A 26308-nucleotide genomic window follows, 5' to 3' on the forward strand; every position below is an offset into this window, starting at 1 on the left:
CAAAACCTCGGGATAGTCTGCATATGAGATCCGATTTGCTCCGAGGACCGTCATTATTTCCCCAGCCTCGAATCTGTTAATTCGCCAAGCTACCATGGTAATCGTATTACTTCCATTGTTTCAACTAATTTTTTGTCGATTACGATGGCCTCCAAATGCGAATTATACACGACGCAGAGTGAGGCAAAACGAGCCCGTTTGTCGTTGAGCTGTATCTTTCTTGCTTGCAATGCATCCAAGAACCTCCTTGCGAACCTTGCGCAGAAAATATAGCACAGCTTTGCCGCTGGCAGTACTTTGCAGATGTTAAACACCTGTTGAAACAATCCGTACATGCTCTTTTCCAGGTAACGTGTGTGTGTGTGTTTGTGTGTGGTGGCATGCGGTTGTACGCAAACAGTAAACATATTCGTCATCCGTCTGTCTGCGAAAAGCAAAGAAACCGTTCGGTCTTGATGGTCTGATCACATTATGTTGAGCTTTTGCAACAGACTACCAATGCATATGATGTAAAACTGTTGTTCATCACTGATTGGAAAGTAAAATCTGTCCCGATCTTTCATTACTTGCCTCCTCAAAACTGCAGATTGGTCCTTCGGGGGTCATACAACTGGGTTTGGGTTCGATTTGATCGGATTTTTATCATGTTGGGGATGCTGGGAGCGTAGGCCACGTTGTGATTTGATAACGGATTTGCAATTGCAGCAATAGTACGTGTGGGTAGTTCCACCGCACACAAAAGAAACGTTTGAAATACAAAGAAAAGGCATTCATTCACTCGTACGCTTAAAATCGTTTTTTTGCGTTGCTTTTCCTTAAGTAAGAACAAAAAGTGTATAGATTCAGCTTGCTTTTTAGCAAATCGCAGGTTTGATCAGATGTTGCCGACTGCTGGAAATAGATGATAATTCGCGGAAAAATCTTTATTTGGATGCCCGGGGCATACCCGTCGGTTACAGGTTCGAATCTGTTCAAAGTATAAAACACCTTCAACCCGTCCAATAGCACGTGCCTGGGCCGGTACAGTAGACACGCAATCATTGGCAAAGAGCCTAACAGCAGCAGCAGCAACAGAACAAAAAGCAAAACCAAAACCAGAAACATGAAATTTCTATCCATTTTCGTTGTTGTGGTCTTGTCGATCGTGTCGCTGGCATTTTTCGCGACCGAAACTCGTGCGGATATGATTTGCGGCGAAATTCTGCCATCGGCCGGTTCCATCATCTGCCCTCTGAAGTGTGTCGATCTACGGTTTAAGGGTGGCAGCTGTCAGGATGGAGAATGCGTTTGCGACGAGTAGAAGCGATATGAGGTAGCTGTAAGGAACAATAAATTTTAACTGTTAAACTACTTGTACCTGGTGTTGAGTGTGCAATTTTATTCTGTGCCTCTGTGTACTGTGTCTGTGATACTGTGTGTATTGTGGAGATCGAATTTGCTCGCCTGTCATCTTTAGTTATACTAAATACACTAACCCCATGAAGATTTTTGGATAGCTTCATAGTGAGACAGACAATAGATTCCTGTCTTTTTAGCTTTAAGACTTAATACCTTATTAGCTCGTGAGGCCTTGGCCTATCATTTCTAGCTTCCTTGATTTGCTTAACAGTATTATCGTATGGAGAGATGGTGTGGATGGGACTTTATCATTGTATTTGTATATTATTAGTATTCCATATTCAACGAACTACAACGCAAAAATAAAATAATTCAAAAGTCAACAAGATCAGATGCTGCCAGATCGGATCTGCCCGGAGCGTTCCGCCGCCGGAGTCGAGTCCGGATCATGATTCTGCGCTCCGGTTTTTTTATCTGGGGGGGAGAGGGGGGGGGGGGTGGCTGTAGCAGGGCTGGCTGGGTTTGTATGTGCAAAGCCATATGAAGATTTTGCCATATGAAGACCGGCACCCGCACCCTGTGGCAGGAAATATACTGATCCCCATGATCCCACTGACCCGTATGAGCCGTATGACCTGTGAGGTAGGCGAATATGCACAATTACCGAAGCTAACATTTGCATTACCAAAGCAAGGTATTGCTTGCTTTACCAAAGCCGAAAAATCATTATCAGCCCATGTTTTCACCTCTTCACTATAAATCAGAAAAAACGTATGTATCTAAATCAAGTATCAATTAGAGAATCAAGAAAAAAAATCAGCATCAAAACAAACTCCGGACTCGTTTTTGATTCCGGAATCGTTTTGATTCCAGACCCGTTTTGATTTCGGACTCGTTTTGATTCCGGAACTGTTTTGATTCCGGACTCGTTTTGATTCCGCACTCGTTTTGGTTCCGGACTCATTTTGGTTCCGGACTCATTTTTGATTCCGCGCTCCGGATTCCCATTCGGCTGCAAATGTATGTCGTGCACACTGTTCTGCGTTATCTCCGCTCTTCTTTGTCCTTGCCAGCCGGTTGCTTGGTGGTATAATTTACGGGTAGAACTTTGGAGGCGACGGAGGATTCCTCTTCTTTTTTTACTTTCGCTTACTGTGTTTCTTTTTCCTTTAACAGCGGCTGCTTACTCAAATTTGGCAAATTTTTTTGGGTGTATAAACTCACACCTTCAAATGATTTTAAGTCCATGCCATTTTATTGCTCATGCATATGCTTTCTATTCACTCGTTAAATATGTTTCCGGCCCAAAACGATCAAAACGATTCCGGAACTGGTCGGAATCATTCTTTCGGATCGGATCGGACTCATTTATATGCTGGATCGGATCGGAATCGTGATTCCGGACCGGAGCGCCCATCCCTACTTCCTTGGCAAGATAGCCAGGTGTCGTAATAAGGATGGGGATCTGGTCAGTTACCAGCCAGACGTCCTCTCGCGATGGGCTCAGTACTTTGATGAATTGCTAAATGATCAGTTCAACGAACAGCTAGAGGCTCCACTAGCAGATGATATCATGCTACTGTGAGACATCATGCCTTGGATTGGTGAGACACGAAAGGCTATCCGTCGGCTCAAGAACAACAAGGCACCAGGCACCAACGGAATAGTAGCCGAACTGATCAAAAACGGTGGAGCAGCACTCGAACTGAAAATTCATTAAATTATTACTTGATTAATTACAATTAATCGATGACTTGTGATTGGAATCTCGGTATCATCTATCCCATATACAAGAAGAGAGATAGCAATTACAGGGGCATTACGGTGTTGAATACCGCCTACAAGATCTTCTCCCTAATCTTACAAGATCGACTTGTCCCATTCGTCGAAGAGATAGTCGGAAACTATCAGAGAGGATTCCGAAACGGAAAATCAACCACTGACCAGGTCTTCATGATGCGGCAAATCTTGGAGTAGATGGCGGAGCAGCAGCTCCACTCACACCATCTCTTCATTGATTTTAAAGTCGCATATGACAGCATAGCCAGCGTAAAGTTATTCTACGCAATAAGCTCTTTTGGAATCCCAGCCAAGCTTACCAGGCCGATAACGGCCAACCTCACATGCTAGGTTTAGGTAGATGCACACTTTGGTTTAGGTGGATGCACAGACTTTCGCTGCAGCTGTTCGATGATCTTTCCATCGTGCAGCGAATTAGACGCGCCAGGCTCCGGTGGGCTGGTCATGTCATGAGAATGACACCGGACGACCCAGCCCGTAAAGTCCTTTTAGGCCGTCCACACGGACAGGCCGAGGCGTGGTAGGCTCAAAACTGAGATGGCGTTGGGAGTGATGGCGTTGATGCGTTCGCCAGAACGGCCGGGATAATGGATTGGCAGACGAAGGCGCTGCAGCAGTCTAAGACCGCTAAGCGGTTGTAGCGCTGGATAATTAAGTTAGTAAGATAGTCAGTCTTGCGTATGGGGAGGCGGTCTTGGATGGGATATAAGCCCCGGTCCTGCCGTGTGCAGACCGGTTCCGCTATCTCCTCGGCCGCCGGATCGCCCTCAATATGATTATAATCAAGATAAATAGAAAAATGAATCCAAGTGGTGATTCGAATTTTTGAATCCCAATCCGAATGTCAGAATCATGTTGTTCAACAGATGTGCAACATCTCAGAATGCTGACCGTGATCCGTGTTGAAACCGTGTCCGAGCGGAGGGATGTAAGACGGTTCTTGGAGTCCCAATCGAATCCCAATCGAATCCCTATCGAATAACGATCAACTTCCAATCGAATCTAGATCGAATCGAATCTAAATCGAATCCCAAACTGATTCGAATCGGTCAAGTATTCAATTCGATTCGAACCTTGCTAGCGATTGAATCTTCGAATCATCGGAGTACCGAGCCTCCCCACACTAGTCGAGACTATCCCACTACGGTTAAAATTAAGTGAAGAGCTTGATGACCAACATCTTTGGAAGTAAATGATAAATATTGAATTAGCTACAGAATTTAATGCTAAATTTGATAAATGACCAATCTTTTGCCAAAAAGGACATTTTAGCACCTTGCACTACCAGAATTGTTCTACAGCCTTGAGCCTTGAGCAGTTGTAGATTTCCTGCAGTTCCCTGCTGTTTTTCTGCATCCATGACTCGCCGGTACAAAAAATCGGTATAACCCACCGTTGCAACTGTCACAAAATGCGGGGATTTACCATGTTCGCCACACGTCGTTTTTTTTTTCGCGTGTCAACGTTTTTCCGTTCACTTGTTTGCACAGTTGGACCGATGCCAGGGTCTTTTTTGGGGGGTGTCTTCTACTCCACGACACTGCGAACCGAATGTACCGCGTGCCGCGTACAAAACATATGGCCGCACTAGCACTTCATCATCCCAGCCACACCAATATAAGCGAGAGCATTTGCCCGTTTGGCACCATTTGCAAGGGAAGTAAAGCCAGCAAAAGTGCCTCAAGATGAAATTCTCGTTCGGATTCTTGTTCGTTCTGCTTGCCGTGTGCTCGCTGTTCGGTGGCATCAGCGCTAATGTGTGCGAGAGCGAAAACCAGCGGGCCGCCTCCAAGGCCTGTCAGCTGCGATGCCGCGCCAAGGACTTCGAGGTGGGCAAGTGCGTCGAGAAGACCTGCGAGTGCAGCCAGCCCCGTGAGAGCAAGTAAAGCGTTGTTCCCCAGCGTTCAGGATATACGACAATAGATTCAGTAGGCGCGATGCAATAAAACAATAAACTATTTTCTCTGGTAACAAAACCCTCCCTAAAAAAACAAAAAATCTAAAATAATTGTGTTGGTTCATTCGATTGTGTGCTTAGTCCACACACTTTCAATAAAACGGTGCTGCACTAGCCTTTGAATTTGATCAATCTTTTGAGAAATATTCATCCGGTTGTCAATAACATCGCGCAACTCTAGATCGGAGACTCGGCAATCCAATCGACAAGGAGCCTTCCGCTGACCAAAGCGGTAGTGGCGTTAGTCTTTTACCTATTGAAATCGCTCCGCCTCGCCGTGCGCAGGCCAAGTCTCCTTTAGATTGTACAGAGCCAACCACATAAGCATGAAGGCCTCTTCCGAAATTTGCGATGCGTTGGCCACCATCACAACGGAAGGAAGGACAGAAACTTTCTTATCATCCACGAATTCCCTGGGCAATACAATCTGAAGTCTAATGGCGAAGCAGGACATCTGTTCCTGAGAACGCGGTCAAACGTTCGATACTGGCACTGATAGCGACAGATCAAAGATCGGCTCGAGACGCTGCCGGTAGGCGTTAAGTAAAGATCTGCTATCGCGGATAGCGTTGCCTGTTCAGTTCTGTCATGGGTGTAGACGGGGAAATCAGAGGGATGCATGGAATGAAAGAAAAAAAATGTACCCTGAGGAACATAAAATAGCGTCTCGTACTACCCTACGCTGATTACAGTGGCGCTATCTGCCGGACACTAGCGAAAGTTTCCTAAAGCTCCCGACCGCGCTCAGCTTCGTGCTCGTGTAGCATTTGCTGTCGAATTCGATGCTTCTTATTACCTACGTACTCGGAAGATTTCTTTCGGCAAGTTTTGGACTCGTTGACTATTCGATTTGGGAACGGTTTTGATGTGATTAGGTACTGGCATTGACGGTACGTGGCCTGGTGGTTCGTTTGACGGTACGCAGATTGAGCGGCCACCGGGAGTCCGGAGCTTGCAAGTGGGGTTAATCTCACAAAGAATCACAAAATCGGAGACAGCTAGTTAGAAATGAATAAAAAAAATCATATAAAATGGCTAGGCTGTTCTTAAGACTAATTTTAAAATACATCACCTTTCTCTTTACTTGGGAAACATTTTCTCCTCCAAGCTGCGAACCTTCTTCGAACCTAAAACGAACCGTACTTTGCTCGTTGCTAAGTATGGTCCTTATCCTTATTCAATATAAAAGCAATTTGCCGATAGAAATTCCATTCGCGGACCCCAGGATATTACAGAATTAAAATAAATAATTTTAATTTTCATTCAATTTTATGGAACCAGAGGCGCATTTGCTACCCGGGAGGTGATTAATAGCTGTATAACTTCTTTAGCCCTTTTTAAATATAATTACTAACCGCGAGATCATCCAACCAATAAGGGCCGACGCTGACACCGACAAGATGTACTACTGATTAATGAAATATTTGTAACGCCACCAATAGCTACGAATGCTATCCTCGGACATTGTACCAACGGTTCATTCAACCAGCACCACACAGCTGCGAAGCACGCAAATATTGTTATGAGGACAGTGCGAGAGAGTTTAATTAAATTTTTCCTTGATGGAGGAAAAAGTAAAAATGGGACCGTATGGGTCAAATGACTCACCTTTTCGCGAATAGCAGAGCTTTATGAAACTTGTTTGCCCCATTTGACTGATGCTGCGCAGCGCTTGAAATAAGTTGGTTTAAATGCGTTTTTGTCTCCAGCTGAAACAAAAAATGAGAAGAAAAAAAAAACGCACGTTATTGATGTGGCTGGCGACAGATTTGAGTTGTGGTTGAACTAATACGATTGGATGATTTGATCATATTTTCGATTTTCTTCCCATTTTCCACCCTGTTTGTTGCAACGTTGGGAAGCAAGCATCGAATACATGCAAATTTCATTGTAAACCGAGGTCCGGAGTAGGGTACACCGGATTGGGGGTGCTAAAACGGTGGGGTTCGCGGATGGGCGCGTTTTCACGCCGAAAGTCGAACGCTCTTCCTTTTAAGTTATTACTGCTTCCGACGGCATTTCCGTAACAGTTGTTGGCCAAAGGATGGATGGATGGGTACGGGGAGGCATAAACACGCACGGAAAGCAATTGAGCAGGCACCCACCCGTGCCGTCGCGGCAACTGTAGCAAAGAGTTTGCTTATCTCTCAAGGATATTGCTTTTTGTATCATTTTGGCATTCCACGGGTTGCTGGGTAAGGGACCGCTCGTACGATGGCTCGGTGGAAGTTGGTTTAAACAAATGGAGATAAATTGAGTGGTTGAAAGGTTTCCCGGTTTTTGGAGTGGTGTTTGAGCGGTACATCGATTGGATTTAACGTGGCGTTGCTCAGAAGGAGGTCTTCTGATCCTTGAAGGAGTTTTGAGGGTTTGTAAAGTAAATAATAATTTTTCGCATGCACGTCCGTTCGATGCGAAATCTCTTCCACACGAAAGTAATAGATCTGAAGCAATCGATGAACGGATTACGTTTTGAAGTGTTTTTTTTTCGCCGGCAACTTCAGACTCCGCACGTAATCTCCATCCACAGGGCAACGACAAACCCTTGTTGATGAGAGTGAAAGGAAAATTGCGATTTATGAGAGAAAAGACACAAACTTGCTGATTAGCAATCAATAGAGATTGTGTGTGTGTGTTGTCGTCATTGGTTGATTGGCAATGAACATGAGTTGTGTATCATACACATTTGTGATTGTGAATCGAATCTTATCTGGACTGGCAATCTTATTTATGCGAAAAAATATTTCTTAAAATGGTTGGAAAAATAATCCAAAACATTAATCAGAATTTAGGAACTTTTTTTTATTCATGAAGGACGGCTTGGGCGTATTGCTTAAGCTTAGGAACGTTGTTTAAGATAAAATTTCAACTGTAAACAATGATTGTTGCCAACACCGTATTGCGATCCAGTGGTCGCATTTTTCTATATGATTAATGAAGTTTGTATTATCAATTAGTATTGCTTTGATGTAGAAGTGAAGCTATTCTTGTGGGTTCTGTGGTCATAGAATACATTAAAGTGTGTATACAAACATTTTTCGCATTATTCTCGTAGTTAGGCTAGGGAATAGTTTCGGACAGCTTACTACTGTTTGACTGATCGTTCTGACCGTGTTTAGGGTGCACCTCACAGTATTAATATAGGACCTTACTCGAATTAGTGTTCATTGTGTTCATTGGTCCAAAGAGATTGGTCAAACATGGCTCTCCCAGTTGTAAGGTCTGAGTGGTCTTTAATGACGGAACATTCATGTTAACTGTAGGCCAATAGATCAGCTTTTTTCTATTTCACCGATAAAGAGCTTAGCTCTAAAAATGTATTGGGCATTACCACTTTTCCTAGCGAGGGCTAGGAGCAGCAGTTGAGTCTCAGAGATGTCAACATTGAAGACTACTGTACTAACTATTGCAACGAACGACTTTGGCACAAATATTTATCGACAGACATTTTGAGGCCTTTATTTTTGCACCAATCGAAAAAAGCCTAATGTCAGCAGTGTATAGAAAGCTTTCAGCCTTGATAATAGCCAATGTCACGTCGGTAATGTAGATGAAGAACAGCAAAGGTCCGAGATTGCTACAATAAGAAATGGCAGAAGAAATCTCAAATTTTTATGAAGGAGCATTTTAAATATGACGGACCTAAACCAATTAAACAGAGATGGAAAGAATCCAAGTCAGACAAGTTTTGCCTAGCAGCAGGTTCACGCGATCAAAAGCTGCCTTCAAGTCCGTATATATGGCGTCTCCATCTGTGCTCCAGAAGAGAATACTGCATGGCAGCTGGTAACGATTGATTCTTCCCGACAATCTCCAGATCGAGATCATGATAAAGTGAGTCGTGTACCTTAAAGATGCCTTGAGTACATTTTTGATACATGAAACGGCAGGACACAGAGTCTTGCACATACCACAACCAGGTATCGAATCCCATCTTGACTGCTGACCTCGTAGCAAGGATTGACTATTCGGTTAAATAGAACGTTTCCTAATTGCTTTTATGCACATAAATATTCTTCCTTAAAGGTTTAGCAACAAACAAATTAATTGCTGATGGGCAAAGTTGTGGCAAATTGGCACTTGAGAATTCCGAAAGGCGGGACACACGGGTACAGTGTGAGATATTGAAATCCCAAAACGGGTCGTTGTACCCGTGGAGAATATGCACCTTTGATAGAAGGAACAGCAGATATCAGTTAAAAATTGAATCAAAAGTTAATAGTTTAATAACATGAGATAGAGGCAGTACTTAAACAATTATACGACGATTTGCGGCCTTTAACAAAGAGAGAGAGAGAGAGAGAGAGAGAGAGAGAGAGAGAGAGAGAGAGAGAGAGAGAAAGAAAGCGAAAGAAGAATATTTTTCATATAATGTTACAGGAAAATTATTCAAATGTGTTTCCAACAGCCGAAAGAGGTACCCTTTCGAGGTTACGGGAACAAATAATCGCGTAAAAGTGTTAAACTGTCAAATTAAATGAGCAATGAAACACCTTTTTTCGCCAAACGGTACTACATTCCTACCGTTTCCCAAGGAATTAGCGAATTGGAATGTAGCACGTTCGGGGCTGTAATTCGTCTTTAAGTACATGCCGTCGTGAGTTCCTTGGCATCGTTAGAGATCACATCAAATTCACTACGGTATTTGTTTAGCAAAATTTGTCCATTGAAAGGCCCTTTCGTACAATAATAGCGAGATAAAAAAAAGAATCGCAACCGAAACCGTTAACTCAAAATCCTTATCAAAAATACGGATTTCTAGGATTTCGTTTCGTCGGTTGCCCGGACTCTCGCTTGGAAACTCAATCAAGCGAGTTAGTTGGCCATCTTCAGCTGTAAGATTTGTTCCACGCTTCACACACACACACGCATACAATACACGGCACAGAACGCGGGACATTAAATCTATGGCCCGTATTTAGCATCCAGTCAATAATGATGAAGCGACAGACGTAGAACTCTTGACGAAAAAGTTTCCGAAAGTATGCACTCAAGTCCCGACCGACCGACTACAAGGGAAGCCTGCCGTCGTCGTCGTCCCGTGCCATCCATCTTGTAATGTCATTCGAACATTATACTTCAACCCGTAATTAGAGTATCTTCAGGGGAAGAGAAAAAAAAAAACTGTTCATCGCTCATAATTTAAGCACTTTCCACTCACCGTGCCGTGCCGTGCGTCGGTACACCTGAAAACTTTCTTTAATACTTTATCTATCTTTTCGGAAAGTTTACACGGTGTTGCCTACGGTGTGTTAGTTTTGGGTGTGTTGCCGCCACGCTTTCAGCAGGAATGCTTGCCGAGTTGAGTCTTTGAAGCGGTATCGACCACCACCTACTCCTTCACTTTGGAACCTTTTAGCAAAGCTGCAAAGAAATACAAAAAAAACAAGAAGCAAAAACGAAGTCAAAAATGTAAATCACAAACTGCTTATGAAACTATTTTTGTACTGTCGAGAAAACTGTTTTGAATTTATTGCTATGATAATGTTTGGAAATTACGTAATAATCCTCACCAACAGCTTCTCTCACCAAACGAATTGGAGTTTAAAGGTTATTATTTTATTCAAATACGCTACTTCTGAAGATGTGGTTTTTCATAAATCAGTGGTTTCCATATCGAACGGAGGCACGTGACGGCATTCGCCCCGTACCTAACAATTTACCTGAAGGCAGCTAATGAGGTGAATAACACCTTATGTACACCCCACAGTTCTTGGATGAATCTTAGTTCTCGATGTGTGAAATGATCACTACGTGTGTTAAGCCGCATTAGGACGCCAAGTACTTCATTTCACCGCCACCATAGTGACCACTAATTAGTGAAACGGTACGGTAGAACAACTGCGTGCGATGAAGAGCTTTTGCCGTTCAAGGTACATCGTTATTTGGCAACAAGAAAGTGATGGCCGTGCACAGCAATCGATTGCATTGCGCTTAATTTTCTACTAGACTTTGTTTATTTAGCGATTCGCCCCCCAGTTGACACAAAAATTGGAACCACACTGAGAGGAACCGGCGAGTGCCCCCTGATGGCGATCCGGATGCGCCACGCTCCACACGGAAGTTAGCACAGTACTGTTGTGGACAAAAATTTGCATTCTCGTGCAGGGACGACATCTGGATGTAGTAACAATCAAAAACAGTTTGCTGACGCTAATTTGGTGGACGGTAGGTGGCTTTTAGAACGGATCACTGCATCGCTGCTCCAACTGTTGCACACACAGAAACACGGAGTTTTCTCACACAGACATGGGTCGTTTGCATGAACTTTACGCGAGGCAGAAATGAACTCGCTATTCCCCTGGCTGTCTTTCTTCGGTTTTTTTTTTCGTTGTGGGACTATGGTTCGGACGGACATGCGTACAGCGACTGTACGCTTCGGGGTCGGAACAGCGCGTCATCGTCTTTGGGATGTGTTGTTTGGTTGGTTGGACAGCTCGGTATTGTTGGCGGGCTGGCACAGTTTCCACAGTTCGAAAAGATTGATGAAAGCAACAGCATCTTGTCGTTGCACTGAACCGCACTGAATGCACTGAAACAAATGCAAACCACCATTAGATTTGTTACCGATGCCACCGATGGAGGATACGGATATTACCACGACGATTAAGCACCACGGCCAGAGCACGTTTCTCGATCAAAGTTTGTTTAGCCTATTTTTGTACTTGATGACGTCGATATCGTCCATTAGGTCGAAGCGTGCAGGATCTAGCGATGCCATCCCATTCATCGTTCCGCCCGCCTGGTAAGGGTCCACATTAAACTTGGGATACTTCTGACGGATAGCTTTGCTGCTGTTATTGCTAATGCTGCTGATGCTGTTGTGCTTGCTGGATCGCAATCGGTTCTTGAGCTGTTGCTGCAAATGATGCTGCTGCTGTTGCTGCTGCTGGCCGTAAAACGCGTCGAACGGATCGAAATTGTTCGGCTGGTGGTTCTCGCTATTGGTGGAGCGTCCGGCTGTCCGGTCGCGTTTGCTGCAGGTTAGAAAGTGGCCCACGCTACCGAGCGCTTGATGCAGTTCGGCGCCGGACACGTAGATGTACAGTGCCAGGGCCGATGCGACTATAAACAGCACGATAAACACACCACTCAGCGCTATCCACAGGGCGATGGATGCGTTCGGAAGATTCACTATCGGCAGGGTCGTGGGCTCCGACGAGGGAAGATTGGTGACGGTGGTGCTGGCAGCATGTGTTTCCGTCGTGGAAGACATATTCCAGGGCGTCGGTGGTGAAGACATCCTGGTCGTCGTGAACGGCACTGTCGTCGTGGTCGGGGACGGCGCGGCACTGCTCGTCGTAGATAGCGGCGATGTTGGTGTAAGGGAGGTGGTGGAACGCTGGGTGGATGTGGTAGTGGTAATGAAGTTGGTGGTTGTTCTGGGGGCCATCGTTGTTGTGGCCGTTGTTGTAGTTTCCACTGGGACACCAGTCGACGGCAGCGTGGTAGTACGATCGGGGAAGTTTGTAAGTGTAGTTGAAGTGCCCGTCGATTGCAGCGTAGTTGTGGTGGTACGGCGTCTTCGCGTGGTGGTGTACATGACAGTGGTGCTGGTTTCAAGCAGCTCAGTAGTTCCGGTACTCGATTGCGTATTTGTATTTGTTGTTGACGATGAGATGTCGCTGCTAGTAACGGTCGGAACTGTGGGGGTTGTTGTGAAGAATGTAATCGGTGTTGTTGACGTGACGATAGCAGTTGTACTTGTCAGCGTGGAAGCAGAAGTAGTTGGGAAGATAGTGGCCAATGTAGTTGAGGTTGTGATTGTGCTAGTTGTCGAGGGAACTACTGAGGTCGATGTACTTTGGAGAGATGTGTTGGAAACTGGACTAGTGGTGGTGACTGCGCGAGTACTAGTAGGATCGGTAGTGGGTTCGACGGTAGACGGAATGGTAGTCGAAGGAGTTGTGGTAGTTGTGGAAGGTATTGTGGTAGAGGAAGTAGTTGTCGGACTAGTGGTACTGGTAGTAGTCGTAAACAGAGTCGTAGAGAAAGTAGTGGTAGTAGTAGTAGTAGGAATTGTCGTAGTAGTGGTAGTAGTCGAAGGAGTCGTAGCAGTAGCAGAAGGAGTTGTAGTTGTGTCTGTGGTAGTAGTCGAAGGAGTCGTAGTAGTAGCAGAAGGAGTTGTAGTTGTGTCTGTGGTAGTTGTCGAAGGACTCGTAGTAGTAGTGGTCGTAGAAGGAGTAGTAGTAGTAGTAGTAGTAGTAGTAGTAGTAGTAGTAGAAGGAGTCGTTGTAGTGATAGTTGTCGAAGGAGTCGTTGCAGTAGTAGAAGGTGTTGTTGTAGTGGCAGGAGTTGTCGTGGTGGAAGTAGTAGTGCTTCTGGTTCGCCGCGTCGTTGTGTACGGAATCGATGTTGTCCTCGTGGTAGGTCTGGTGGTAGTGGGCGTCGTTAGCTCCGGTGTCGTGTAGAACTCATCCAGCACCATGCAGAACTCTTCCAGCACAAGCGGATTGTAAACGGTTATGTACTCGATCGCAAGCTCGCCATCGGCACTCATATCAGCCTGCAGCTGTATTCTTGCACGCCGTATCTCCCGTTCCACCTTCCCCACGAACAGGCTCCACGTGGATGTTTGGGCACGCGTGGTCCAATTTTGAGCCAGCAGCGGCTCCCCGAACTGGTCCATCATATCCAAATCGTACACCATGAGCGTTAGCAGGCACGGGTTCCGAAACATCAGCTGATAAATCATACGAATTTCCGTGAAAGCGTTCATGTAGAAACTGTTGATAGATTCCGTACAGCTAATGCCACGCACATCGTTCGAAAGGAAGTACGTAACGCGCTCGCGAAACGGGCGAAACATTGGCGACGACGCGTACGTCCGCAGGCGAAAGATCTCACGCGCCGGGCCGGAACACTGTTGCACTTTCCACGTATTTATATCGTTAAAGTCGATACGCTCACAGATCGAGTCGGCCGCCCTCGATGGCTGCACCATGAGCATAAGGCACACGAGCACTGTCGTCGCGATCAGTATGGTTCCGCCCCAGCGAGTCTGTGTCGGATAGGCACCCATATTGCGTTGGGATGCGTTTGCGCACGTTGGGTCGTTTCGAAGGTTCGCGCATGAACTGAACCGCCGCCGGCGAGCTTCGGGTAGATCCGCAAGCCAACGAACATTATCTATCGTACGGTCGTTGGGTCCCACCAAAACATGGGCGCGCGATAGGGCGCGATCGAAGATCGTAGATGTCAGATAAAATCCAAGTCAAAGCGTAGTCGGTGCGATAAAATTCTTGAACGGACAAGAGAAATGATGCGTTCAGATACATTCTTTTTGTGAAGAACTGACAATCGCAACAGCGCTGTGTAAGAGTGGCAGCACTGTCAAACTTGGGAGCGTCCAATAGAGCCATTCGTCAATGAACTCATATCGCTTGCTATTTTTTTGTTGACCGGTTAGCTGTTACTGGGCTTGTGATTGCAGTACAATTACTTTTGTTTCCAGCTCATAAGTGGGCCAGATATATTTGACATCTCTGGATGCGAGTGTATCGAACGATGAAATGAGGGCCTGAAAACATGTAAAGCATCGCAGGTTGCGAAATTATACATCTTATCTAGTGGAAAGAACATACCGTTCTTTCTAGCTTGTTTTCAAACGAAATTGTCCTACACAATCCAGTTTTTGAATGATTTAGAAATGATATTGAGTACAGCTATTAAATATTAATAGAAAAACCATCACATGCCCTTCTTCGCCTTAGCTTCATGAGTAGTTATTTACACTATCCAATTAAACACAAACATCTTATCTTTGCTCCGCGTTAAAAGCATGATAAAAAATTAATGTTGTTTTGTTCCCTTTATCGCAACGTTCCACTAGAAAAGTGGATAGCTAATTAATTTCCGCTCGTAAACACAAAATCACGGAAGCTGCTGTATAATTGATAATAGAAATACTAATATCTATCTTAACGAACAAAAGGAAGGCAAAAGAAAGTTCTTCCTTAAAGTTCTGGTAAGCTACACTCATCAGTAGAAACCATGTTTAGTTTTAATGTTCCGCAAGCTGAGGAATCGGGAAATGAAGATCTGCATCTCGAATTCGGGAAGAAATCCACACCAGTGATTACACAAATCCTGAGCGAAATGAGAACCAACAACTCGTTGCCATCCTTCCCCATGCCAATGTGCTGGAATTTCTTGACAAACTGCGTACACTGCTTTGTCCTGAGATGTGTAATAAATAATCACGCCAGCGTGTGTGACGAAACGATTAACATCTGTACGAGCGCACACTCGAAGGATCCTAACAAACGATGTGCCCAACACAGGACAGGATTGTTGGCGTTAGAGCACATGTCTAGTGTAATGTTGAATATGTACGAGCATTGGAAGGACGAGTAGTATGCAACGTGCCAAACTAGGGCGAGAAATTAATTCGAATGTGGTTCGAGGTGTAACACAACTCAGAAGAGCAAAACGGTGTACAATAAATTATTCCTTCCGGTACATACCAACACACGGCCGCGCACGTGTGTAATTAATATGCAAGATAGGACATAGTATAGATTGAAGGAACTGCAATTTTGAACAGCACTGTGCCGAAGATTTAAAGACCCGGCCACGTGACAGTTAAAATTCAAACAGTGAAGGGTGGTTTGAAACTACTTTTAGTAGTTTCCTGTCTAATGTGTGATTTTTCAAATGAAAAAGTATTGTTTCATGACACATAGGGAACCGCGATAACACACCATTCAAGCCGATTCAGTACATAAAGCTTTACATAGAGCGCTAGCCCGCCAAAAGTTGGACCACGGAGCATGGACGAAGTTTTCTTTCCCCTTAAGTTCATGAGCGTGTTCATTACTTGTTCTTTGTTAAGAACACCATAGCACAGCTGATGATGGAACCGCTGCTTGTTCGACCCTCATTCCTGCACTCAGTTCATTCAATCTGTTACAGCGTTCATCGTTTTCCCCTCGACAAAAATCAACGAAGTTACTACTAGCTGGACATGGCAGAACGTACCGAGGTGAGGAAAAAACCCGAATCTGTTTCAACAATCGAGGCCGAAGATGTAGTAAACGGTATGAAGCCGTGAAGTTCCCCCGATGCCACAGCAAGCCACCAGCGTAACCAGCCAGTTAGTAACGAGCTTTCGGTTGACGATGTTCTGGCAGTAACGGTAACCTGAAGGAGCGAGCTTATCCTGCGTCGGGCATGTGTGACTCGCTTCTGAGTCTGTCCTAATACGGACATGCACCACGCTACCCGGAAATGCAGTATGAAGCGAGGTGAGGGAATTCGAGTTCCGTGTGTGTGTATGTGTGTGTGTGTGAAGTGTCCAGTATTAGAGTCGTTTGTGAGGTCGGGATAAGCGTCATTGTCTGCACCTAGTGTTGCATGTGCTTCGTGCACCGGGGCTCCAAAACACAACGTGGACGCAAGGACTTGGATTAAGCCATAAACCGCAAGTGTTGTAGCAAATGTGGCATTAAAACAAACCAACAATGCCGCCGTTGTCCTGCAGGACACTCATACCGCAACGTCATCGGACGTCTCAGCGGACGGGCTCGCGCAATGATGGTGATAGGTCACTCGGTGCGGTGGATAGTGGAACGGTTTGTGTGCGCCAGCCAGTGTGAACTTTGGCGGGAAGGGCTGCGATTGTAATCTTGACAGCTTTTGAATAAAAGATGAGATGCTGTTGCGTGCTCCCCCCCGCCACGTTGGGTTAGTTTGCGGTGGTCGAACATCAGGCAGGCAGGCAGGGGACTGATCGTATGCAGTGAGATTATGCCTAAGCTATCCAGCCGCAGTATTAACACTCCATAACTATGCGTGTGTACGCACATATTTGAATGCGTGTGTTCCATCGGTGGGCTGGAAGCGGAGCGTCACGTTGACCGGTAAATCGGAGCACTAGCCGTACAATTCACACGAGCTGAAAATTACTGCTTTTCTAGCACTTTTCCAATTTTACCCCGAGAGAGCTCTCGTCTTACATCGGGCAGCGAAACTGCTTACTTTAACCGGCCCCGGGAAAATCGGAACGTGATAGTGTAACGGATGTTTTTCGAAGAGCAACACGCAAAGTGCTTTGCGTCGATCCGGGGCATCGCAAAAACAACAACATCGACACCGAGATATCAATTTATTATCCGCGGTGAATATCAGTGAAATCGATAGCATTTTTCTGTGTCTTGTGTGCTTGTGTCTGTGAGTGTGTGTGTGTTCGTTAATCTATCTTTGGCCACGTTCTCGAAAAAGGAATGTCCGCTTACAATACGGTTAGTCCAAGAACGAAGTTAAGTGACAAACCAACAAAAATCAATATCACACTAGAGTGCTTGGGGTACGGATTTCCAATAAAGTTGCCAACGCTCTACTCTTCCGGGATGTAAGCTCCACTGATCCGTACAGTGGATGGAACAGTCACACAAAATCGCGAACGAACGAACGAACGGACTATCTGAAACTGAACAACTCGAGGCAAAGAACTGCACAACTTTTTCATCAGCACCTCACACATGGTCTTCTGATGCGATGTGACGAAAATGCGATTTGCTCAATCGCAGCACAATCCGGTTCCAGCGAATCTGCGGGGGTCCTGCAACGGGACTGAGCGAGTGAGTGATTTTTTCCCATCCCGACGATCAGGACAACGACGCTCGTGTGACGCGCGTGAAGTTTGCAACTGTGAGGGGCGAAAAGGAAACTTTGGCCGTACTTCCTGCATCGATTAGGGACGCGGCCATACGGCCCTACAAGCAGCTGCTGCGGAGTCATCACAATCGGTTCAATCACTGCGCCGTGGGTCCTGTGAATGGGATCCAGTGCCGTAAAGGGTTGCTGCTGGTGTCGAACTTGAGGGAAACATCGGCACTAACAAGAACGCAACAAAATACTTACCCGGTCGGGTGGAAAGATTGCCTGACCGGAAGGCAAAGTTCAAAGTTGTGTTGTGCAAGCGTGAACAGCGCGCGAAAGCGAAATAGCGAACAAAACAGCATCCGGGGCGCGATCGTGTGCGCGTCAGGCGGTCGAACCACTGTCGTGGTGGTGGTGCAGGGCGTTTTCGAAGTTTTAATTTCCATAGTCATTATTTTTAGTAGAATCTTTAGCAGAAACGTAAGTGATTTTCCTTTTGCTACCTTTTTGTTTTGTTGCTCACCAACAAAGACGTCATTAGGAGCGGAACAAAACAGAATCCAGTTTGTTTGCTCCCTTTTTGCTTTTTTTATTTGCGTCTGTCATGGTCCTTTGTGTAGAAATTTCGTTCCAAAGTACTAAAGTTGTGCTAATGCAGTCTGCACTGTAGCGTGTAGAGGGTATTCTATTGTTGCAGTGTTAAATTTACAGGAATCTCAACAACAACAAAATCAGTGTCGAAACAGTGAGTGAGTTTAATACCAGCGTCGTGTGAGTGCACGCGTGTGCAGTGTTTGCGTCACGAAAAAATGCATTCAATTACGTTGCATTTCACACCGTTCGATTTGGTGTGGAAAGCCGCGCTAGTGCAGCAACAGCCACTAAACTGAGAGTGCAGCGGTGTGTACTGTTTCGATTAACGCTTGTGGTTGCATATGTGTATGTAACCCCTGGGAGCCCCGGAGCTTATCTGGTGGGGCACACACACACGCACAGCAGTTGTGGACACGGGCGACACAGGGCGAATCAACCCATCATTCGATACGAAGCCAATTCCCGCCAGGATGGACATCGATATCATCGACATCCGGACGCTCGGGTACCTTTCCAGCACCAGCACGGTAATTTTCGATTTTTGGTGTTTGATTTGACAGCCATCCATGTATTAGCCCTTTTTTCGGGATCCGCCATATTGCATATTTTCCCGAGTAGCCCCGGGAGTAGAGTGTTCTGGGATGGCCAGCAGCCATCAGAACTACCGGATTCTACCGACGTCAGAAAAGGATAATATTTACCTTTTGCTACACTCGCACACGTGAACCAATTTAATCAATCACACATTCGATCGTGCACCAGGAGCCTCAGGAAGTTACGGCCTACGGCCAAAATCCGACGTAAAGCCGAATGAATTTGATTTCATAATTCCCCAAAAGCCTTGCGCCTGTTCCTGTGTTCCAAATGGATGGCGGCTGTGACTATGCCAAATCCTATCACTTTGCGATGAAGCAAATCGGTGGAGAAAGAATCTGCCACGATTACTGCATCACACGCGGTGGTACACGGATATTGTATCTTCCACCATTCTTCCAACGTTTTCAACGCGCACCATTGTATTGTGATGGAGAGGAAATATTGGAAATTTCAAATGATTTGCTTGCATTAAATTTATTCATCCGTTCACCATTGAAATGAAATTGTGGCGAAGGATGGACAAATGCGGGATAAAGTCATTGATCGCTGTGAGTGAGCAGGAATCAAGATCAATATCAGATGGAAAGTGGGAATCAGCCGTAATAGATTTGTGACAGAGGATAATGCTTTGATTGTGATACAGAGTAGCCCGAGCAGTATTCTCAAAATAGATCAAGTTTATAGCTTTATAAGTGAAAATTCCCAGGAACAACGAAAGTGAGTTAATATAACGCCGATCGTATGCTGCGTTACGTACTTGCCAACAGTGCTTTTGCTAACGATGGTCAGAGCACTCTGGATGCTGTCCGACACTTATTTGTCCAATTGTTGATGATGATTGTTTTGTACGCAAAATTAGTCGCTTCCGCTTCGGTCCACCGGTAAAAAGTTATTTTGTGAACTTTTGCTCAACAATCTTCTCAGCGCGGCGTGGAGAAATCATAATAATTATACCCGGCGCCTCCATGGAGGTTCGTTTTCGGTGCAATCAGTGCTTCATTACCATTATTTATTCGATAGCGCCCTGCTTTCTACCCAAGTACAGGGCCACAGCAAGAAGAAGTGGCCCTTCACGCGACCGAAGAGACCGAAGGCCGTGAAGGACCGGCGGCCGTGGTTTCAGATTTGAGGGTCCTTGTTGATCTGCGCCGTCTGAAAATTCTTGCTAATGTAGTAGAAAAGTAGAATGAATGAAAGGAATTATCATCAATTAACTTGCGAATGGAACGATACTGGCCCGCCCAATAGCAACAGATGGGATGAGATAGGACGGGACGAGCATCCCGCGCACGGGGAAGAAGGCGAACAAGATAATTTGTTTATCTGGTAGCGCATAAATCGTGGTCAGATTTTTCTTTCTATTAATTTCGCTCTGCTCCACTCCCATTGCGAGCCATTGCGCGTGATGAAACGCGACCGAGACTCTGCCGGGATGGATAGCAAATCCACACAAATTGTGTAAAGAAAATTGTATTCACAAGGCACTTCGGACCATCGGGATCTATACTGAATGCCAAAGGAAGAGGCAGTTTCTCGCAGTTCGCGTTGGCGCTCGCGTTTGTAAGATTAAAAGTGGCGAATGTTATTGGTAGAATATTTATCATCATCATCTCTGACATCAATGAGGGTCATAATTTTGATTCCCTTGGGGCATTGTGACTTTCGCGCGACGGACAACACAACAGAAACCGAGTGCCGCCCCGGCATTGCGTTCCCCGAGGTCCATTAGCGGAAACGAAAGCACGTCCTGTGTTTAATGGTGAACCGGCGCGTCCCGCGTCCCGCTGCTATGCTAAACTGGTGCCGGTGGAGTGACCGTAATTTACGTAAACTTCCACCCTCCAAGGGCATCTCGTAACGCCACTCACGTGGATTGTCAAAAAAGTAGCCGCGAACTTGCCGGAAGGATGTCAAAGTGGGATGTCGATTTTGCGAGTGTTTTTTTTCTTGTCTTGCTGGCCAGCAGCATTTGGTGTCATCTTTTTGTTTCAAATAATAGTCCAAACTCAAATTGACTATCCAAACGAAACGGGGGCCGGATGTGACCAGGTGTTAAAACGGTTGAGCCGACAGCTTAGTTTTATTGAACTTTTAATTGCTTTTTGTCTGTCCACTTGTCCGTCAACCTGCTGGCGTCTGCTTGGCTGGCTGGCTGGCTGGCTGGCTGGCTGACTAGCTATCTGTTGCTTGAGTTTTTTTGCTCGCTGAAGCGTGCTCCCGTGAATCACTTGCGGTGTTTTTGTTAGCCATTAAAAATTTCCGCCAACTTCCTGAAAGGTACTAAAAATTGAACAAAAAACTCCAACTTTTCGTCGCTTGTTGAATGCGTCATTCACGGATTCACGGGTAGCTGCCGCCATCCATCATGCTTCCCTCTATTAATGTTTATTTGGTAATCGGTTTGAGAATATGTCCAATTGGCATCGATTGTCGATACCGTCAGCAGGGAAATAAATTTTCCTCGGGCTTGGGCGCGAAAATGATATACTGCCAATTTGGTAGGCAGGCTGGTGAGGGGTGAGAATATTTGAACCCATTTGTCATTTGATTCGGGATCGAGTTCGCAGTTCGACATCGGACGGTGGCGAGAGAATTGGCTTACATTGACATGACGAAGCGCGACAAAGTAAGTAACAAGTAACAAAGGTGAAATGCTTTGCATTTGGTGCTGAGGGAACGATAAGAAAGAATATCTTTCTGGTTTTCTGAATGACTAAGAATACTTTGATATCATTTAAGGAGTCTAGGAGTAGCGTTCCTGCAGAAACCATGATGTGATTATGATTGAGTATACTACCTCAGTAAGAAATGAACCTTAAATTACAAATTTAGAGAAAAATCAAAATTTCTCTGGAAGTATTAGATAGCAGCTACATAATCAACACGTCATTATTCTCGGGTAAATTTCCCAATTCCTTCTTGAAGGAATCCATTAGTATTCCCATACCTAAAGTTCCTGGGACTCGCTTGACGGAAAAGTTCACGATGTCCAGTTTAACATTCAGGAAAAAGACACTAAACATTCCAAAACAGATTCAGGATAGGTATCGTGAGCGTCATTCCTGCGAAACTGCCCTAAACATTGCTCTGGCTAAGTGGAAAATGTTTATCAAATAGAGACAAGTGACTCTTGTAATTTTATCTGGATCTAAGCTTGAGAGAGAGAGAGAGAGAGAGAGAGAGAGAGAGATCCTTTGGGATTATTTCCGGGGAATTATTAATACAATCACCAATGAGATATGGGATACAATGAATTGAGATGGTTTGAGAGTTAGCAGCAGGGAAGAGCTCTGATAACATCATCTGCCTGATATAAAACACGATGGATGTCTCACAAGGCAACGCCTCAAGGGCCCAATACTGTTTATTATGTACATATATACGATATTAAAAAATTCACTGCAACACTGTGACGTTGTTTCGCATAGAAAAAGCTATGCGAATTGCTCGGCACCATTTTCCTCTTTACCAAATCGAATTGAAATTGAAGGGATTTTGACATTAAAATTTTAGACAGGAAGAGAAGTGCCAATAAAAATAATCTTAGGTGGGCAGTGAATGGATTTATGTTAGACTAAAGAATGCCAAGGGCTCGTCGTCCGTAGATGACTACTACCCAGAGGAGTGTAGGGGGTGCTTTTCAGGCCCCAAATAGCCCAAATTTAAATTTAGAAATCCTCTACCAAATCACAAATCTTAAATTTCGACCACCGCGATCCCATACGGAGTTTTGGTGGGATCAGCATCATCATTATCATCATTAGTATTATCATATTTTTCTCGCTTTAGTTTCGTTGTTTTAACAACTTAAATTCTCCAGAGAGCAGTGATAAGTGTATCACATCGTGCTTTCCGTGCTGCGGTACCTTCGTACCTGGTATGATAATGTGTACTAAACAATCAAAAGGTCGCCATCTAGTTCAGATTTAAATTTTCCACTTTTCATCCCAGCGAAACAACGCGCTTCGTGCTGGGCGAGTCAAACGAGGCTTTTGGTAAACATTACCAAACCGGTGAAGGTGAATGTGATTTTTTCCTGGGCAACGGCCCAAAAAACCGAATGTGTCACGCAATAAATTTGTGACCTTCTTTTACAACGTTTGTCTCGCAGTTCCACTTCTCCCACAGCCAACGAGGACCCACTTGAAGTAACGAGTTTCGTTCAATTCGTTCTAAAAAAAAGTCAGCCAACAGGGATAAGCAGGCCGCAACAGTACTGTGGGCCTCGATCGTGCGGTGCGCATTGCCGTATTTTAATCAATCAAACGCCATTCCACTTTAGCTCCACTCCAACTGGAGCTGGTTGCCGAACGTGGGAAGAAAGTAGTGAGCAAAAAACAGACAGACCAAAACCGTTTTTCGTCGTCGGCCTCCACCTGCTCGCCACGTGCTCCACGTGGTTCAAAAGCTTTTAATATTATTTTAAAGCGAGGGCGGCGTCGAATGTAATGTTTCGAAGAACGTTCACCGAGAAAGTGGGTCAAACAAACATGCATCCGGTGCGTTTTTTTTGGGGTTTGGGGCCAGCTTCAAATCGGTCCCCCCCCCCCCTCCCTTCACTGCCACATACTCACGAATGAAAGCAATCTAAAATGATCCTGACAGCAACCGGCAACCGGGCACCCCGAAAGGCGGACGAATTGACGTTTAATTTCCTCCTAATTGCTGCCAGTGTCATGACATCGGAACGTTGGTACGTTCGCTGTCGTTGGGTGGTTTCGAAATCAGTCAGCCACGAGGTCGACGATCGGTACGGTGTTGCGATGCTCACTAGCTCACTCGCCCGAAATGGGAAAGAAATGTGAAACGTAGATTCGTCCGAAAATTGCGCCCATCCACCAAAAAAAGAAAAAAAGAGGAACCGCCATAAACAAGCGCACGAGGTTGCCCGAGAACGCTCACCAGGAGGTCCAACGGAATCTGGGAAAAGCATATCTATTGATAAATAATAAAAAAGGACAGTAATGACTTTTCGCTTCCGGTTCGGCTGACGGCAGGTGGAGCTGGAGGCAGGAAGGGATAGACAGAACTTTACACGGGCTATCAGGCTCTCTTTGAACCCGCGGTAAGGATACTGCTTGCCCTATCTACGGCCCCACATCACTCTATCCGCGCGCAGATCATATTCTACTGGTTCCATGTGTTGCGCAGAGTAGCGAATAAATGAACCATCAATCAGCGCGCGCGCGTGTGTGTGTGTGTGGAACGGGTATTGCTTTGGAAACCGGAAGAAACAATGTATGTGAAAACGCGAGAGGCCTCGGGTTACGATGGTTTGGCGTAGATTGACGATTGATTAAAATACGCAACGGACGAGAAAATGCTCGCTTCACAGCGCTTGATGTGAGAAGATGCGTAGACAACATCGCCGCCAAACATTCCTAGCACAAAGTTACACATTTTATCTTGTTGACACAGTTACTCGGAACTGTGCCTCCGAGATAAAGAGAGGGAATCTAATATTTCCAAATTGAAAGCAAATCAAATTCTTGATCGATTGACCTTAAAGTGCGCTAAAGAACCACTTGAACTCTACATACTGACATTGACAGCAGTTTGGTTAAAGGTTAGGGTGACCCCTTCATTGCCAAACCAGTAACCTGTAGCTAAAAGTCCATCGAAAAAGGGTATCTAAAGCTTACCACATTCATTGGTAGTGATTACATTTCCGCCTCCCTGAATTACGTTCATTCGTAATCGAATTGGTTTCTAAACTGAGTTTTGAATACCACAGCCTCCCATGTGCCATACAGCCGGCGCGCGAGATGATTGAATACCTTTGCAATAAGATTAGCGTGCACCGTATGTGCGCTACACCTGATACAGTGCTCGCGTGCAGTGAAGGTGTTCACAGTGCAGATACAAAGGATTGCACTTTTTTCATTCTTTGCTATCGTGTACACGAACGAACGAAAGAGAGAGAGAGAGAGAATGAAAAGAGAGAGCAAACACATTTCGTCGGATTTGAGCTGCACAGCTTTGACACTACTGACATCCTTGGTAACTTTGGCTGGCGTCTAGTAGTGGCACCGCAGCGCAGTAATCCCATCTTTTCGGCTCCGTATGTTAATCCCGTAATCTGTTACAACCAAAACGGTGCATCCTTTTTTGCGCGCCCGCGCGTTCGTTCCATGTTTAGCATGTGGCAAAGTTGATCATAATTATCGGTACAATGCATGTACATCCAACGACGACGAGTGAAGCGAGTGAGCAAACGTTTTAAAGCTCGGATGTGAAGCTACCGAGGCACGGAATCGATTACAGGAGGAGAAAGAGAACAGCTCTACACACCCCGGTTGCCGATACCAGGGTGGGAAAGTTTACCACAGCACTTGGCAAATGATGCTGAATGCACTAGAAACTTACACAGCAACTCGCCGGATGCAAGGTAACGATTTTGTGCACAAAATCGTTCTGCTTCAGGGCAGCCGTGTGACGGATCTGGGTTTTTATTTGCACCTTGTTGTTACCGTGCCACGGTGCATGTTTAACTTTCTTTCGCCTCTAACGTTACACGTTCGAGTCACCCCTACCTGTCAAACGACGAGCGAAGAACTTTTCAATCAGATTAGATGCAATTCATTTTGATTGAACTATCGATCGACTTTCCTTGTAAATAGAAGAGGAGGGGGGGGGGCTTCTCCACTTGGGATTTTTCCTCCTTAGTGGGTTCCCACGATACACACGCGTCCGTTGTGGTGGAAACGGAAACAATGGAAGCGCGTGAACAAACACTGACCGGAGTGGCCGGTGGCGTCAGCTTCAGTAGCGGCTGTCTGTTTAATTAGTATAATGCCAGAGCGAAGCGTGTCGATAAGAATTTTCTCATCAAGCTTTTAACGGCAGGTTTCGGCGAGGGCCGGCTATCGCTAGTGGTAGTCGAATGATTGCATCGCTAATCCAAATGTTCATCCACGTTGGGAATAGTGTTGGGAACGCAAGCTGTGGTTTGACTTTCTGCATCGTATGGTGGGCAGAAGATATAATTTAACCGATTACAGGTTACCGTTGGGAGCGCGAATAATTCGTGGCGATTTGATGTCACATGAAGACCGCAAGCTTATTATAAACTGGTATGATTAGGTAACGCTGTCATTTTAAAATGTTCGCTTTGTCTTAAACCACTGTTAAGATGGTGCACAAGATACATGAAGTAGCTCGGAAGCGAATGTGCTACCGTTTAAAAGCAGCCGAATTGAGCCAAAAGTGGAAAATTTGATGCCGTATGGTTCCGAACCCTAGATACGTTGGAACTAGAATCTATTGCATCTTCTGAGCAATTGCTCAACATTGACAGAAAACTTAAATTTGGATGATCAGAGGATCATATTTTGCTTTTGGTGGGACCAGCACGACATGGTTTACCCTGAGCCGCTGCACCAAAAGGGGAAGATGATCAACACGAGGTAAATCTACCGA

General features: G+C 45.3%; 2 protein-coding genes and 2 long non-coding RNA genes across 11 annotated transcripts in view; 1 reads left to right on the top strand and 3 right to left on the bottom strand.

The window, feature by feature from the left end:
• Positions 1–1191: 1191 nt before the first annotated feature.
• On the bottom strand, positions 1192–6261 carry LOC118507832. The gene is made up of 3 exons (XR_004905719.1): positions 6168–6261; positions 5892–6093; positions 1192–1316 (listed from the first exon to the last, which is right to left on the bottom strand). It is a non-coding gene; the product is annotated as an uncharacterized LOC118507832 (long non-coding RNA).
• A 122-nt stretch (positions 6262–6383) lies between these two features.
• Positions 6384–26308, bottom strand: part of LOC118507833 — a 65607-nt gene continuing 45682 nt past the window's right edge. The window contains exons 2-3 of the long non-coding RNA XR_004905720.1: positions 6704–6804; positions 6384–6594 (exon numbers count right to left, since the gene is read on the bottom strand). This is a non-coding gene — a long non-coding RNA (uncharacterized LOC118507833). The remainder of the gene's footprint in view (positions 6595–6703; positions 6805–26308) is intronic.
• Positions 11019–14166, bottom strand: LOC118507827 (mucin-2-like). Its single transcript, XM_036046924.1, has 2 exons — positions 11694–14166; positions 11019–11627 (listed from the first exon to the last, which is right to left on the bottom strand). Exon 1 carries the CDS (start codon positions 14115–14117, stop codon positions 11733–11735), a length of 2385 nt encoding a protein of 794 aa, XP_035902817.1. The 5' UTR covers positions 14118–14166; the 3' UTR covers positions 11019–11627; positions 11694–11732.
• LOC118507829 (dopamine receptor 1) overlaps positions 16072–26308 on the top strand; it is an 82428-nt gene continuing 72191 nt past the window's right edge. The window contains exons 1-2 of one of the 8 annotated variants that reach the window (XM_036046927.1): positions 16072–16341; positions 18369–18819. In XM_036046927.1, coding sequence (XP_035902820.1) covers positions 18763–18819 — 57 coding nt within the window. In that variant the 5' untranslated portion in view covers positions 16072–16341; positions 18369–18762. Of the gene's footprint in view, positions 16342–17095; positions 17338–17392; positions 18179–18356; positions 18820–26308 lie in introns of those variants that run through there. The other 7 variants (XM_036046928.1, XM_036046933.1, XM_036046935.1 and 4 more) reach the window with 7 other exon arrangements.

Source organism: Anopheles stephensi, chromosome 2 (genome assembly GCF_013141755.1).
Source record: "Anopheles stephensi strain Indian chromosome 2, UCI_ANSTEP_V1.0, whole genome shotgun sequence".
Lineage (NCBI taxonomy): Eukaryota > Metazoa > Arthropoda > Insecta > Diptera > Culicidae > Anopheles > Anopheles stephensi.